Source organism: Coregonus clupeaformis, chromosome 19, assembly GCF_020615455.1.
Source record: "Coregonus clupeaformis isolate EN_2021a chromosome 19, ASM2061545v1, whole genome shotgun sequence".
Lineage (NCBI taxonomy): Eukaryota > Metazoa > Chordata > Actinopteri > Salmoniformes > Salmonidae > Coregonus > Coregonus clupeaformis.
The window spans coordinates 40,760,111-40,774,836 of NC_059210.1; the positions used below are offsets into that span (position 1 = coordinate 40,760,111).

At 41.9% G+C, this 14,726-nt stretch overlaps 1 protein-coding gene across 1 annotated transcript; it reads left to right on the forward strand.

Annotated features, from left to right (window-relative positions):
- The first annotated feature begins 3,314 nt into the window (after positions 1–3,314).
- LOC121531905 (gonadotropin-releasing hormone II receptor-like) lies at positions 3,315–12,793 on the forward strand. The gene is made up of 4 exons (XM_041837447.2): positions 3,315–3,672; positions 4,634–5,252; positions 10,753–10,957; positions 11,160–12,793. Exons 2-4 carry the CDS (start codon positions 4,707–4,709, stop codon positions 11,678–11,680), a joined length of 1,272 nt encoding a protein of 423 aa, XP_041693381.1. The 5' UTR covers positions 3,315–3,672; positions 4,634–4,706; the 3' UTR covers positions 11,681–12,793.
- Positions 12,794–14,726: the final 1,933 nt, after the last annotated feature.

Sequence of the window (14,726 nt, forward strand, 5' to 3'; positions counted from 1 at the left end):
GTGTATGTGGGCAGTTCACCTGACAAGGGGGCAAGGCTATGTCCGTTTGTTAGATGAACCCACGGGCTCGTGATCAAATAAATACTTGGTAAAATCTCCACAGAATGTCTAAGTAAATTCTTGCATCTTGAACTTCTCAATACCAGAAACTCATCATAACAGTCATGTTATCTCTGTGCATTCAAATTGCATCGATAAAACATTGTCCGTAGGTTATGCCTGCCCATATCATAACCCCACCGCCACCATGGGGCACTCTGTTCACAACGTTGACAAACCACTCACCCTCACGACGCCATACACGCTGTCTGCCATCTGCCCGGTACAGTTGAATCCGGGATTCATCTGTGAAGAGCACACTTCTCCAGAGTGCCAGTAGCCATCGAAGGTGAGCATTTGCCCGCTGAAATTGGTTACGACACCGAACTGCAGTCAGGTCAACACCCTGGTGAGGACGACGAGCACACAGATGAGCTTCCCTGAGACGGTTTCTGACAGTTTGTGCAAAATTTTTTGGTGGCTGGTCTCAGACGATCCCGCAGGTGAAGAAGCCGGATGTGGAGGTCCTGGGCTGGCATGGTTACACGTGGTCTGCGGTTGTGAGGCTGGTTGGACGTACTGCCAAATTCTCTAAAATGACGTTGGAAGCTGCTTATGATAGAGAAATGAACATTCAATTCTCTGGTAACAGCTCTGGTGGACATTCCTGCAGGCAGCATACAAATTGCACGCTCCCTCAAAACTTGAGACATCTGTAGCATTGTGTTGTGTGACAAAACTGCACATTTTAGAGTGGCCTTTTATTGTCCCAAGCACGAGGTGCACCTGTGTAATGATCATGCTGTTTAATCAGCTTCTTGATATGCCACACCTGTCAGGTGGATGGATTATCTTGGCAAAGGAGAAATGCTCACTAACAGGGATGTAAATGTAAACAAATTTGTGCACAAAATCTGAGCTAAATAAGCTTTTTGAGCGTATGGAAAATTCCTGGGATCTTTTATTTCAGCTCATGAAACATGGGACCAACACTTTACTAGTTGCGTTGATATTTTTGCTGAGAACTATTTGTGTCTGTAATAAAGCCCTTTTGTGGGGAAAAACTCATTCTGATTGGCTGGCCTGAGTGGGCTCCCAAGTGGGTGAGCCTATGCCCTCCCAGGCCCACCTATGGCTGTGTCCCTGTCCAGTCATGTGAAATCCATAGATTAGGCCATAATGAATTTATTTCAATTGACTGATTTCCTTATGTATGTAACTCAGCAAAATCTGTGAAATTGTTGCATGTTGCGTTTATATTTTTGTGCAGTATAGATTTTACCTTGTTCATAAATGATCAGGAATTAAATAAAGATCTCCACTGCCTGAAGGAGAAGAGGATCTGGCAAAATAAGGATATGTTTCTAATATCATCTAGGTAGGTAGATAGCTACAGTGAGGGAAAAAGTATTTGATCCCCTGCTGATTTTGTACGTTTGCCCACTGACAAAGACATGATCAGTCTATAATTTTAATGGTAGGTTTATTTGAACAGTGAGAGACAGAATAACAACAAAAAAATCCTGAAAAACGCATGTCAAAAATGTTATAAATTGATTCGCAAGTCAAATACTTATTTCCCTCATTAAAATGCAAATCAATTTATAACATTTTTGAAATGCGTTTTTCTTGATTTTTTTGTTGTTATTCTGTCTCTCACTGTTCAAATAAATCTACCATTAAAATTATAGACTGATCATTTCTTAGTCAGTGGGCAAACGTACAAAATCAGCAGGGGATCAAATACTTTTTTCCTTCACTGTAGCTATATAGCTTCTTTGCAAAAAAACTAGCCTAGTATTCATGGCACATTATAAATATCTGACTGCTATTAGGATAGTATTCTGTACAAGACACAAGACCAAATAAGACAAATATTAGTTTAATAAAATATGCAACAGTAAATTACAATTTTCTATATATATTTAGTTTCGGATCAAGATAGCTAGTAGCTAGCTAGCTGACAGCAAAGGTGTCAGCTTGAGATGACCTGCAGGAGCTTGCAGGGATTTGTAGTCACTTGGCTCTGTCATATCCTCACATGGTCTCTCCTATCATTGCTACGCAGACGACACACAATTAATTTTCTCCTTTCCCCCTTCTGATAACCAGGTGGCGAATCGCATCTCTGCATATCAGTGTGGATGTCGGATCACCACCTCAAGCTGAACCTCGACAAGACAGAGCTGCTCTTCCTTCCGGGGAAGGACTGCCCGCTCCATGATCTCGCCATCACGGTTGACAACTCCATTGTGTTCTCCTCCCAGAGTGCAAAGAACCTTAGTGTGACCCTGGACAACACCCTGTCGTTCTCCGCTAACATCAAAGCGGTGACCCGATCCTGCAGGTTCATCCTGTACAACATTCGCAGAGTACGACCCTACCTTACACAGAAAGTGGCACAGGTCCTAATCCAGGCACTTGTCATCTCCCGTCTGGATTACTGGCACTCGCTGTTGGCTGGGCTCCCTGCCTGTGCCATTAAACCCCTACAACTTATCCAGAACGCTGCAGCCCGTCTGGTGTTCAACCTTCCCAAGTTCTCTCATGTCACCCCGCTCCTCCGCACACTCCACTGGCTTCCAGTTGAAGCTCACATCTACTACAAAACCATGGTGCTTGCCTACGAAGCTGTGAGGGGAACGGCACCTCCTTACCTTCAGGCTCTGATCAGACCCTACACCCAAACGAGGGCACTACATTCATCCACCTCTGGCCTGCTAGCCGCCCTACCTCTACGGAAGCACAGTCCCCGCTCAGCCCAGTCAGAGCGTCTGCTAAATGACGTAAATAAATAAATAAATAGTCTTGCATGATGTCTACTTAAATAGCATTTTTGAATCTGAGAGTAAATAGAGCCAAATATATTGCTAAAAGTCACCTTGTCCGAGAGTGATTTACACAGTTATCAAAACGTCACACCAGGGTAAGCTTACACGAAACACAGCCCTTATTTGAAGTGTTTCTAAAATCCACAATAGATAAAATGAATGGTGAAAAAATGATTGGAACCATTTCTGTGTTTGACCACTAGGTTTTATGTGTATTATGACACATTCACTGTAGGGCTCAATATGCACAATAGTCAAATTAGGTAATTATTTGCTTTTGTTGAATTTATATAAAAGCATTCCGACATTGTTTAGCATTATCTATTCCAAATATGGCATGATACAACATTTTTGTATCCGTTTGAATCACTTTCGACTGGGGACTTTTATTTTGATTCCACTATTGCGGCTAATCCCTATTGTGGCTAGCTTCACACGGGTCAATATGCTACGATACAGAAGCTGAGGAAAGGGTGCCGAGAACAAGCCACAGAATTGCAGTATTGTCGTTGATGAAGTCTGATAATCGCAATAGTTATCTCCAATACTAAATTAAGCAGGCGTTCGACAGCTATACCATTCTCTCCTATTATGAAAGCATTATAGAAAACAATTAAGGAACGCTTCTAAACCATATGCTACAACTTCAGGGGGGAAAGAACTGTAAACGGATTTTCTTGCCTCACAAAGTTTTTTTCCTTTCAATGTTTCACTGCGATAAGTCAAAAAAAATATTGCAGCAGCTCGATTCACGAGGAACAAACAGGTGCTTTTGATGGGGAATTTGCCGACACTTTAACAGGTTAGTAGTTTCTTTCAGTCAAGTTGGTATTATGGGAGTCTTCAAATGGGTGAAAAATAGAACACAATCAACTAACTCCCCTATGATTCCAAGAGCTCATTATATATACTTCAAGGTAAATCGGAATATCACAGGCTAATGTACCAGTTTGTTCTATGGTTAATTGGTTCGACATTTCTATTTCTGCTTACCAGGTAAGATAGTTATGCTTTCTGCTCAGGCTAAGGTAATGGTTATTGCAATAAATGAACATATGAAAGCCCTGCGGATGCTGACATACTCAACCTATTCCGTTTTCTAGAATGTCATTGATTCTACATTATAAGAATGTTACACACAGTGGGCGGCAGGTAGCCTAGCTGTTAGTGCATTGGGCCAGTAACCGAAAGGTCGCTGTTTCGAATACCCAAGCCGACAAGGTTAAAAATCTGTCGATGTGTCCTTGAGCAAGGCATTTGCTAATTTGCTCCAGGTAAGCCGTACTACTATGGCTGACCCTGTAAAACAACACAACACCTGCTCTTTCCATGACATAGACTATCCAGGTGAAAGCTATGATCCCTTATTGATGTCACTTCAATCAGTATAGATGAAGGAGAGAACTCAATATTAGGAAGTTGTTTGTAATATTTGGTATACTCAGTGTATATATATATATGGTGTTCTGCTTTCATTATTATCATTGTGTTTTGCATAGATGATTAGTATTAGATCACTAACCACACTTTTTAAAATTATTATAGCATCTGAACATGATCTGGGAGGGTATGTATTTTAATGCAAATCAGTGTAGAGTATGTACTGCTTTTTCATATATTAATCCACCATAACTGTAGGATATTATTGTGTTTCTGTGCAGAGCATAATTGCTAGTAAGCTGACTATGTACAATCGGTATGTAACAACAAGTGCACAAACTGCATACTAAACATCCCTCTTTTCTAACCATTTATTCTTATAGGGTGACCTGTTCATATGAACACATTGCTGGAGAACAACCAGAGAAGATATTGTCTCTGGTGTTCCTGTGGGATATGAATGATAGCTTGAGAATGTCACATGAGATCATGATGTTTCACCAAATGACGGAACAAGCCCAGAACACCAGCTGTGAAGCACCCATCCCCATCTGCAATAAGAGTGGAGACTCACTACAGCTGCCAACCTTCTCCACAGCAGCCAAAGTCAGAGTAATCATTACTTTCACTCTGTGTGCCGTGTCAGCTGTCTGTAACCTTGCTGTGCTGTGGGCCGCCAATACCAACGGCAAGCGCAAGTCCCACGTTAGGATATTAATAATTAACCTGACTGTGGCAGACCTGCTGGTGACTTTCATCGTCATGCCTGTTGATGCTGTCTGGAATATCACAGTTCAGTGGCAGGCAGGAGATGTCGCCTGTAGGCTGCTGATGTTCATGAAACTTGTTGCCATGTACTCCTGTGCTTTTGTCACAGTGGTCATTAGCTTGGACCGCCAGTCTGCTATCCTCAACCCACTGGCCATCAATGAGGCCAAGAAGAGAAGCAAGATCATGTTGTCTGTGGCGTGGGTGATGAGTGTGATTCTGTCTGTTCCCCAGGTGAGCCTCTGGTCTCCTCAGCCTGGTCTCAGGACACAACAACAATGATCTAAATATACAGTGGGGAAAAAAAGTATTTAGTTAGCCACCAATTGTGCAAGTTCTCCCACTTAAAAAGATGAGAGAGGCCTGTAATTTTCATCATAGGTACACGTCAACTATGACAGTCAAATTGAGAATTTCTTTCTCCAGAAAATCACATTGTAGGATTTTTAATGAATTTATTTGCAAATTATGGTGGAAAATAAGTATTTGGTCACCTACAAACAAGCAAGATTTCTGGCTCTCACAGACCTGTAACTTCTTCTTTAAGAGGCTCCTCTGTCCTCCACTCGTTACCTGTATTAATGGCACCTGTTTGAACTTGTTATCAGTATAAAAGACACCTGTCCACAACCTCAAACAGTCACACTCCAAACTCCACTATGGCCAAGACCAAAGAGCTGTCAAAGGACACCAGAAACAAAATTGTAGACCTGCACCAGGCTGGGAAGACTGAATCTGCAATAGGTAAGCAGCTTGGTTTGAAGAAATCAACTGTGGGAGCAATTATTAGGAAATGGAAGACATACAAGACCACTGATAATCTCCCTCGATCTGGGGCTCCACGCAAGATCTCACCCCGTGGGGTCAAAATTATCACAAGAACGGTGAGCAAAAATCCCAGAACCACATGGGGGGACCTAGTGAATGACCTGCAGAGAGCTGGGACCAAAGTAACAAAGCCTACCACCAGTAACACACTACGCCGCCAGGGACTCAAATCCTGCAGTGCCAGACGTGTCCCCCTGCTTAAGCCAGTACATGTCCAAGCCCTGTCTGAAGTTTGCTAGAGTGCATTTGGATGATCCAGAAGAGGATTGGGAGAATGTCATATGGTCAGATGAAACCAAAATAGAACTTTTTGGTAAAAACTCAACTCGTCGTGTTTGGAGGACAAAGAATGCTGAGTTGCATCCAAAGAACACCATACCTACTGTGAAGCATGGGGGTGGAAACATCATGCTTTGGGGCTGTTTTTCTGCAAAGGGACCAGGACGACTGATCCGTGTAAAGGAAAGAATGAATGGGGCCATGTATCGTGAGATTTTGAGTGAAAACCTCCTTCCATCAGCAAGGGCATTGAAGATGAAACGTGGCTGGGTCTTTCAGCATGACAATGATCCCAAACACACCGCCCGTGCAACGAAGGAGTGGCTTCGTAAGAAGCATTTCAAGGTCCTGGAGTGGCCTAGCCAGTCTCCAGATCTCAACCCCCTAGAAAATCTTTGGAGGGAGTTGAAAGTCCGTGTTGCCCAGCGACAGCCCCAAAACATCACTGCTCTAGAGGAGATCTGCATGGAGGAATGGGCCAAAATACCAGCAACAGTGTGTGAAAACCTTGTGAAGACTTACAGAAAACGTTTGACCTGTGTCATTGCCAACAAAGGGTATATAACAAAGTATTGAGAAACTTTTGTTATTGACCAAATACTTATTTTCCACCATAATTAGCAAATAAATTCATAAAAATTCCTACAATGTGATTTTCTGGATTTTTTTTCTCATTTTGTCTGTCATAGTTGACGTGTACCTATGATGAAAATTACAGGCCTCTCTCATCTTTTTAAGTGGGAGAACTTGCACAATTGGTGGCTGACTAAATACTTTTTTCCCCATTGTACTTCCTGTATACCCCAGGGATGTTACATTTTAAGTAAAAAAAAACATCAGATGACATAACAACCTTGCAGCAGCTTTAAAATAATAATAATAATAATAATAATAATACATTTAATTTTAATTTTTCATGACACCCAAAGTCACTTTACATACACAAGATAATCAGCAGGATAAAAAAAAATACAATCACATTAAAATAAGTAAGTATATAAAGTACACTAAACATGATGACAGACTAACCGTGGAGAACACTAAACATGATGACAGACTAACCGTGGAGAACACAAGACATGATGACAGACTAATCGTGGAGGACACTAAACATGATAACAGACTAATCGTGGAGAACACTAAATATGATGACAGACTAATCGTGGAGAACACTAAACATGATGACAGACTAACCGTGGAGAACACTAAACATGATGACAGACTAATCGTGGAGAACACTAAACATGATGACAGACTAACCGTGGAGAACACTAGACATGATGACAGACTAATCGTGGAGGACACTAAACATGATAACAGACTAATCGTGGAGAACACTAAATATGATGACAGACTAATCGTGGAGAACACTAAACATGATGACAGACTAATCGTGGAGAACACTAAACATGATGACAGACTAATCGTGGAGAACACTAAACATGATGACAGACTAACCAGGGAAGTGAACTAGACAGAGGATAAAAGCTAAGACAACAGAGAATCTGGGTAAGCCTGTGTGAAGAGGTGTGTCTTTAGCTTGGACTTGAATATCTGTATGTATTGTGAGGTTCTGACATCGAAGAGGGAGGGAGTTCCAGAGTTGGGGAGCTGCACTGCTAAAAGCAAGGTCTCCCATGTAGCAGAGCCTGGTGCGAGGGATGGTGAGGAGGCCAGTGTTAGAGGAGCACAGTGAACAGGTGGGATTGTAGGGATGCAGGAGGTCAGTAAGGTACAATATGTGGGCACCAGTTCATTGAGTGCTTTGTAGGTGAGCATGAGCAATTTGAAGAGGATCCTGTATTGAACTTATTCAATGCCTATACATACTATACATGCCAGCTGCAGACTGAAATGAAAAAGTCTAGTGCATTGTCTTCTTCTTCACCTCATGTAGAGGTTGAGAGTTTCAGAGTGTCTCCATTTCAAACGTGTGGACTAACGTCTCACGTTTTCTGGTCTTTCTGGTCTAACCATTTTGTAACGTGTAGCTTCAGCTTCACGTCTGCTGATCTTGTAGAGTGTCACCCATTTTAAGCCGTTGTCTTCCTGGTCTGAGGTGAATTTCCTCACAAGGCTTTTTATGCACTCGGGTTAAAAGGGGCGTTCCATCATGTTTGTGCTCATCTGGGTGTGGCCACTGACTGAGAACAAATCAATATGGAAAACAATCATCTCATCTAGAATGCTAAAATCACATTGTTATCTTCACAAAAGTATTATTATACTTAATCATTTTAAACAACAATTAGATGCAAACCTCATAACTGGGAAGTGTACACCCCCAGAGATACAGTTATGTTGTTCCACCGTCTTTAATGACATCACAACATAGTAACGAATTTGACATAATTGTTCTTTAAGTCCCCACCAACCATTTCCCACATTCTTTGAAGTAGGAATATTGTTTCATTATCCCCTTTTGGATGTTGGAGTCTTGGCGGGAAGACTTCCTTTGTCTCACAGGGAAATTCCCTCTCCCAATACTGCATGGCAAGGAAAATAAAGTTTCTGCAAGGAATTTACGACCGGTCATAAACCTGGCCCCCAGGAAAGGGGGTGTTCAAACCTTTGCCTAGCCTGCATCTTTGAACCTCAGCCCATGAGGGCAAGTCATGACAATGGTTTAAGAGTCAACTTTAAATGTGATAGATAACTGGTGAGGAGGGCCTGCCCTACATCATTTACTGACTCCTGATTATGACAGTAATTATGGAGTCTCTGCAAATAAAAGCCATCCAACTACATACAGTGAGGGAAAAAAGTATTTGATCCCCTGCTGATTTTGTAAGTTTACCCACTGACAAAGACATGATCAGTCTATAATTTTAATGGTAGGTTTTTTTGAACAGTAAGAGACAGAATAACAACAAAAAAATCCAGAAAAACGCATGTCAAAAATGTTATAAATTGATTTGCATTTTAATGAGGGAAATAAGTATTTGACCCCTCTGCAAAACATGACTTAGTACTTGGTGGCAAAACCCTTGTTGGCAATCACAGAGGTCAGACGTTTCTTGTAGTTGGCCACCAGGTTTGCACACATCTCAGGAGGGATTTTGTCCCACTCCTCTTTGCAGATCTTCTCCAAGTCATTAAGGTTTCGAGACTTACGTTTGGCAAGTCGAACCTTCAGCTCCCTCCACAGATTTTCTACGGTATTAAGGTCTGGAGACTGGCTAGGCCACTCCAGGACTTTAATGTGCTTCTTCTTGAGACACTCCTTTGTTGCCTTGGCCGTGTGTTTTGGGTCATTGTCATGCTGGAATACCCATCCACGACCCATTTTCAATGCCCTGGCTGAGGGAAGGAGGTTCTCACCCAAGATTTGACGGTACATGGCCCCGTCCATCATCCCTTTGATGCGGTGAAGTTGTCCTGTCCCCTTAGCAGAAAAACACCCCCAAAGCATAATGTTTCCACCTCCATGTTTGACGATGGGGATGGTGTTCTTGGGGTCATAGGCAGCATTCCTCCTCCTCCAAACACGGCGAGTTGAGTTGATGCCAAAGAGCTCGATTTTGGTCTCATCTGACCACAACACTTTCACCCAGTTCTCCTCTGAATCATTCAGATGTTTATTGGCAAACTTCAGACGGGCCTGTATATGTGCTTTCTTGAGCAGGGGGACCTTGCGGGTGCTGCAGGATTTCAGTCCTTCACGGCGTAGTGTGTTACCAATTGTTTTCTTGGTGACTATGGTCCCAGCTGCCTTGAGATCATTGACAAGATCCTCCCGCGTAGTTCTGGGCTGATTCCTCACCATTCTCATGATCATTGCAACTCCACGAGGTGAGATCTTGCACGGAGCCCCAGGCCGAGGGAGATTGACAGTTATTTTGTGTTTCTTCCATTTGCGAATAATCGCACCAACTGTTGTCACCTTCTCACCAAGCTGCTTGGCGATGGTCTTGCTGCCCATTCCAGCCTTGTGTAGGTCTACAATCTTGTCCCTGACATCCTTGGAGAGCTCTTTGGTCTTGGCCATGGTGGAGAGTTTGGAATCTGATTGATTGATTGCTTCTGTGGACAGGTGTCTGTTATACAGGTAACAAGCTGAGATTAGAAGCACTCCCTTTCAGAGTGTGCTCCTAATCTCAGCTCGTTACCTGTATAAAAGACACCTGGGAGCCAGAAATCTTTCTGATTGAGAGGGGGTCAAATACTTATTTCCCTCATTAAAATGCAATTCAATTTATAACATTTTTGACATGCGTTTTTCTGGATTTTTTTGTTGTAGTTCTGTCTCTCACTTTTCAAATAAACATACCATTAAAAGTATAGACTGATAATTTCTTTGTCAGTGGGCAAATGTACAAAATCAGCTGGGGATCAAATACTTTTTTCCCTCACTGTAGGCTTAGAAAATTAGGATCACTAAAAGAAGACCTTACCGTGCAATTATAACTTTTTCATAATTCATTTCAAGCATTCAACTCTTTTCAGCTAAAGTCATTGCAAATTCAGTGACATGAGCAGTTAATCATTGTATTACATTGACTGCAGACTAGGCAGGATCGAGCTTCTGCTGCATGAAACACTAGTAACACTGAAGCCAGGCCATACAATTATTGTTAGACATGTTTTTATGGTTAAAGACTAACGTTTCCTTTGTGTTGTCATACAGATGCTGATATTCCACAGTGTGACCATCACGGTTCCAGAGAAGTTCACCCAGTGCACTACCCGCGGGAGCTTTGTCCAACACTGGCAGGAAACCCTGTACAACATGTTCACCTTCGCCTGTCTTTTCCTGATGCCACTGATCATCATGATCTTTTGTTACACACGGATCCTGGTGGAGATATCCAGCCGCATGACCCACGGCAACAGTAGGTCAAATGACATATTTTACCATCAATTGTACTGTTCTATTGGCAATAATGGTAGAGGTAGTGGTAGGTGTAGTATACAATTGTTCATGAGGGGGTTACAAAGAGCGATGTGTCTTAAAGATAAAGGTAATTGAGACTTATTGTCAAATTTGGTGTTAGATGCTAAGATTATGAGCAAGTGTTTATTGCCTTGTTTCAGTGTCTTCTAAGGAGATACATCTCCGACGCTCCCACAACAACATTCCAAAAGCACGGATGAGGACTTTGAAGATGAGCATTGTTATCGTTACTTCCTTCATCGTCTGCTGGACCCCTTACTACCTGTTGGGACTGTGGTACTGGTTCTTCCCTGACTATATGGATGAGACGGTCTCCCATTCTTTGACTCATATGCTCTTTATTTTTGGCCTCTTCAATGCCTGTTTGGACCCAGTAACTTACGGCCTGTTCACCATCCATTTCCGCCATGGCCTGAAGCGCTACTGTCGGAGCACAGCCACGTTCAGTCGTGAGTCAGAGAACAACACTACCCTGACCGGCTCTTTCAGGCGCTCCCCCTTCCGCCTGACACAGCTTACCCAGCAAGGCCAGACCTCCATCACTGGCCAGATGGCAGAGGAGGAACAGGTCAAGAAAACCTGCCGCTATAGCAACTACCTCACAGTTCACAGCAGTGGAGAAGGTGACCCAGGTCTGGCCAGTCTTGAAAGCACTATATGAGGGATTAGAATGAATCCTACTAAAGAACATTGCTTACCCTCATCTTCACACCTTCATCTGCTGGCTCACAATTAATACTTTAAAAAACTAATTGTTGTGCTGCAAGAAATCACATTTGGATACATTTTCACATTCAGCCAGACAGGGCTTATAGTGTAAATCATGGTTTCCCCAATAGGTGAGCATATTTGGCTGGCAGGGGATTTTATTTGCCCTCCCCCTTTTCATTATTTTCTTTGTTGGACATCATTAACTGTAAAATCACCAGGAAATCAGCTCAAATTGATTTTAATGTAGGAAATATGTTCCCAATAATAGAGAGGCATATGTGATCGTATCCTTATGTAATCAAGGTTGGAAATTCCCAATGTATTCAAGGTTTGAAATAATTCTGTTTTTGTCAAATACTATATCTGTTTGGGATTCTTGCAGTCAATTTGCAGTGTACAAATTATTTATAACTATGTGCCGGCCCCCCGACCATCCGCTCAAGGAAAATCGGCCCACGGCTGAATGTAATTGGGGACACTTGATGTAAATCACAAGACACTTATCTGCATATTACTTCAAACAATAGTACTCCCATGGAGTGGTCTTTGGACTTGTACAGGAAACATTGTTTTTCATTTAATAGAGGCATAATAACCAAGCATACCAGTAAAAACAATGTTCCATCATGGATATATCCAATTCCCTCAAGATGTGCCAAGGAGGAAGCCTATAAATTAATTGATCTTGGTTCAAGTAAAGTTAATCTTGCAGGCAGACATTACATATGGATGGAAATTCAGCTCGAGGACATCTAGATGCTGAACTTGTGGACTTCATGGGTGGCTTCATCAGAGTTTTCATTGTGCAATGTGAAAAACAGATTTATGTGAATTAAAAAAGATTGACATTTTGCCCTATGATCAGATGAATGTTGTGATACAGTATATATTGTATTCCACCCTAATAGCCTTTATAATTGAAGTGGTTGGGCATAGTGAAGTGTGAATGTACCTTACAATATGTATAGTCTTGGTTGGTTCTTTGGTGATGTGTTATTTATGGAAATAAGTGGTGCAGTGGTCTAAGGCACTGCATCGCAGTGCTAACTGTGCCACTAGAGATCCTGGTTCGAATCCAGGCTCTGTCGCAGCCGGCCGCGACCGGGAGACTCATGGGCGGCGCACAATTGGCCCAGCGTCGTCTAGGGTAGGGGAGGGAATGGCCGGCAGGGATGTAGCTCAGTTGATAGAGCATGGCGTTTGCAACGCCAGGGTTGTGGGTTCGATTCCCACGGGGGGCCAGTATTAAAAAAATATGTAATCACTAACTGTAAGTCGCTCTGGATAAGAGCGTCTGCTAAATGACTAAAATGTAATGTAAATGAAATTATGTCCAGTGCCTCAGGGAAATCAATGCATAGTGTGTTTGAAGACAACCAAACTGTAAAATTTGTTTGGTTGGTTGGTTTATTTGTTTTGTCATCTAAAAAATATATCTTATGTTGTTGTATGTCATAAATTGATGGTCACATTCTGTAGATACTTTAAATGTTGAATTTACTGGTATCAGAAAATGTTGCAGAAAACCCCAGAAGACGATTTGTGTGCTAATATTCAGTTGTATGCTTTTTCTCTTAAGTGTTTCCTTGTGTTCAAATAAAAAATAAGTTAAAGGGGAAAGCAATGTGTGTGCATGATTGCAATATTTGTTAAGTTAAAAGCAAGATGTGTGTGTTTGTGACTTGTACATTATTTAAATAAAGTTGTGTTAATTGTATTAATGCATACTAAACATCTCCTAAATTATTTGAGGATCAGAATTCATCCTAAGTAATTAGTACTATAAAACAGGGGCGCAACGTTGGTTTTAGAAGTGGGGGGGATATAAATATAAATACTTTTTTATCCAGTCGGATAAACACTCCAAACAGCCTACCCGACCACTCGGAGGCGTCCGCATGGTCCTAAAGCACACTGTCGCCTCGTTTTGTATCACATTCCAATCGTTTTGTACCCATCCCCCATCCCCAGTGAAAGTTGCGCCCCTGCAATAATATGTGAGCCTGCTAATACATACAGCTAAATTAAATTGTGTTCATTATCAGACCATGCAGATTGTCTTCTAAACAAAACACTATCTCTGGCCTGATCAATCACGTGATCTTATTTTGGACAGTAATATCCTAGATGCATAGATAATGTAGTATTATCTGATGAATCTCTTCTCCATCTCCAGTGCATTACTCACACACTGTCTGGCTAAATGGCAAATCTCTTGCTAAGCTGCTGCTCGCCAATTGTTTCTTTCCCAGAAGAGGAATCAAATTCTGACAAAGGTAACTATATGGAAAAACAATGTTTGCTTAGACTTTCTATAGACCACTATGTAGTCATTTATAAAGGCTGTTCGAGGGAGCTAGCGGTTGTTTTGAATGTTTACAGCAAGTATAATGCTCTATGTTAATAGAAAACCAAACACATTCATTAATGTTGTATTATACTCAGGCAACTCTTTTTTTATTTTGCCTCTCATTCTGTCACTGCCATTCGGAACCACACCAATTAGCAGGAATGACATGCCCGTACGATATTGCTCATCAGTGACCTGCAGCAGGTATATGTTCTGCCATTTGCATCAAACGACAACCTCATTAATATGGCTGCATCTGCTTCCCAGTCTGCAGCACTGTTGAGTGACACTAGTCACTGACCAAGGTCAGCAGTGACACATCTCAGCAGCTACCAGCCGGCATGGCCTACATATGAGGACACCGAGGTCTGGACCTCTGTAATTATTTTTAATAAAAAAATAAATAATATTTTGTACACAATAAATAATATAAATTATGGGTCAACATCTAAATATTGGTCCCAGCGTTGATCAAAGCTCAGAACGCTTATATTCTTGATCTGACAGTTCTAATCGCTCCTGCCTCTTTGCGAACCAGCGGAATCATGAACAATGGTTTGTTTGTTATGTTTGCCTGCGTCCGCCAGATTTGGCTTTTTAGCAGCACATTCACCACTCTCTCAAACGGCTAACTCCGCCTTCTCGC

Bases quoted from the DNA above. Each gene is read 5' to 3' on its own strand.
- LOC121531905 (XM_041837447.2), top strand. From the start codon at position 4,707: ATGAATGATAGCTTGAGAATGTCACATGAGATCATGATGTTTCACCAA. The intron at 5,253-10,752 runs GTGAGCCTCTGG...GTTGTCATACAG, and splicing joins TGATTCTGTCTGTTCCCCAG to ATGCTGATATTCCACAGTGT. The intron at 10,958-11,159 runs GTAGGTCAAATG...GCCTTGTTTCAG, and splicing joins CCGCATGACCCACGGCAACA to TGTCTTCTAAGGAGATACAT.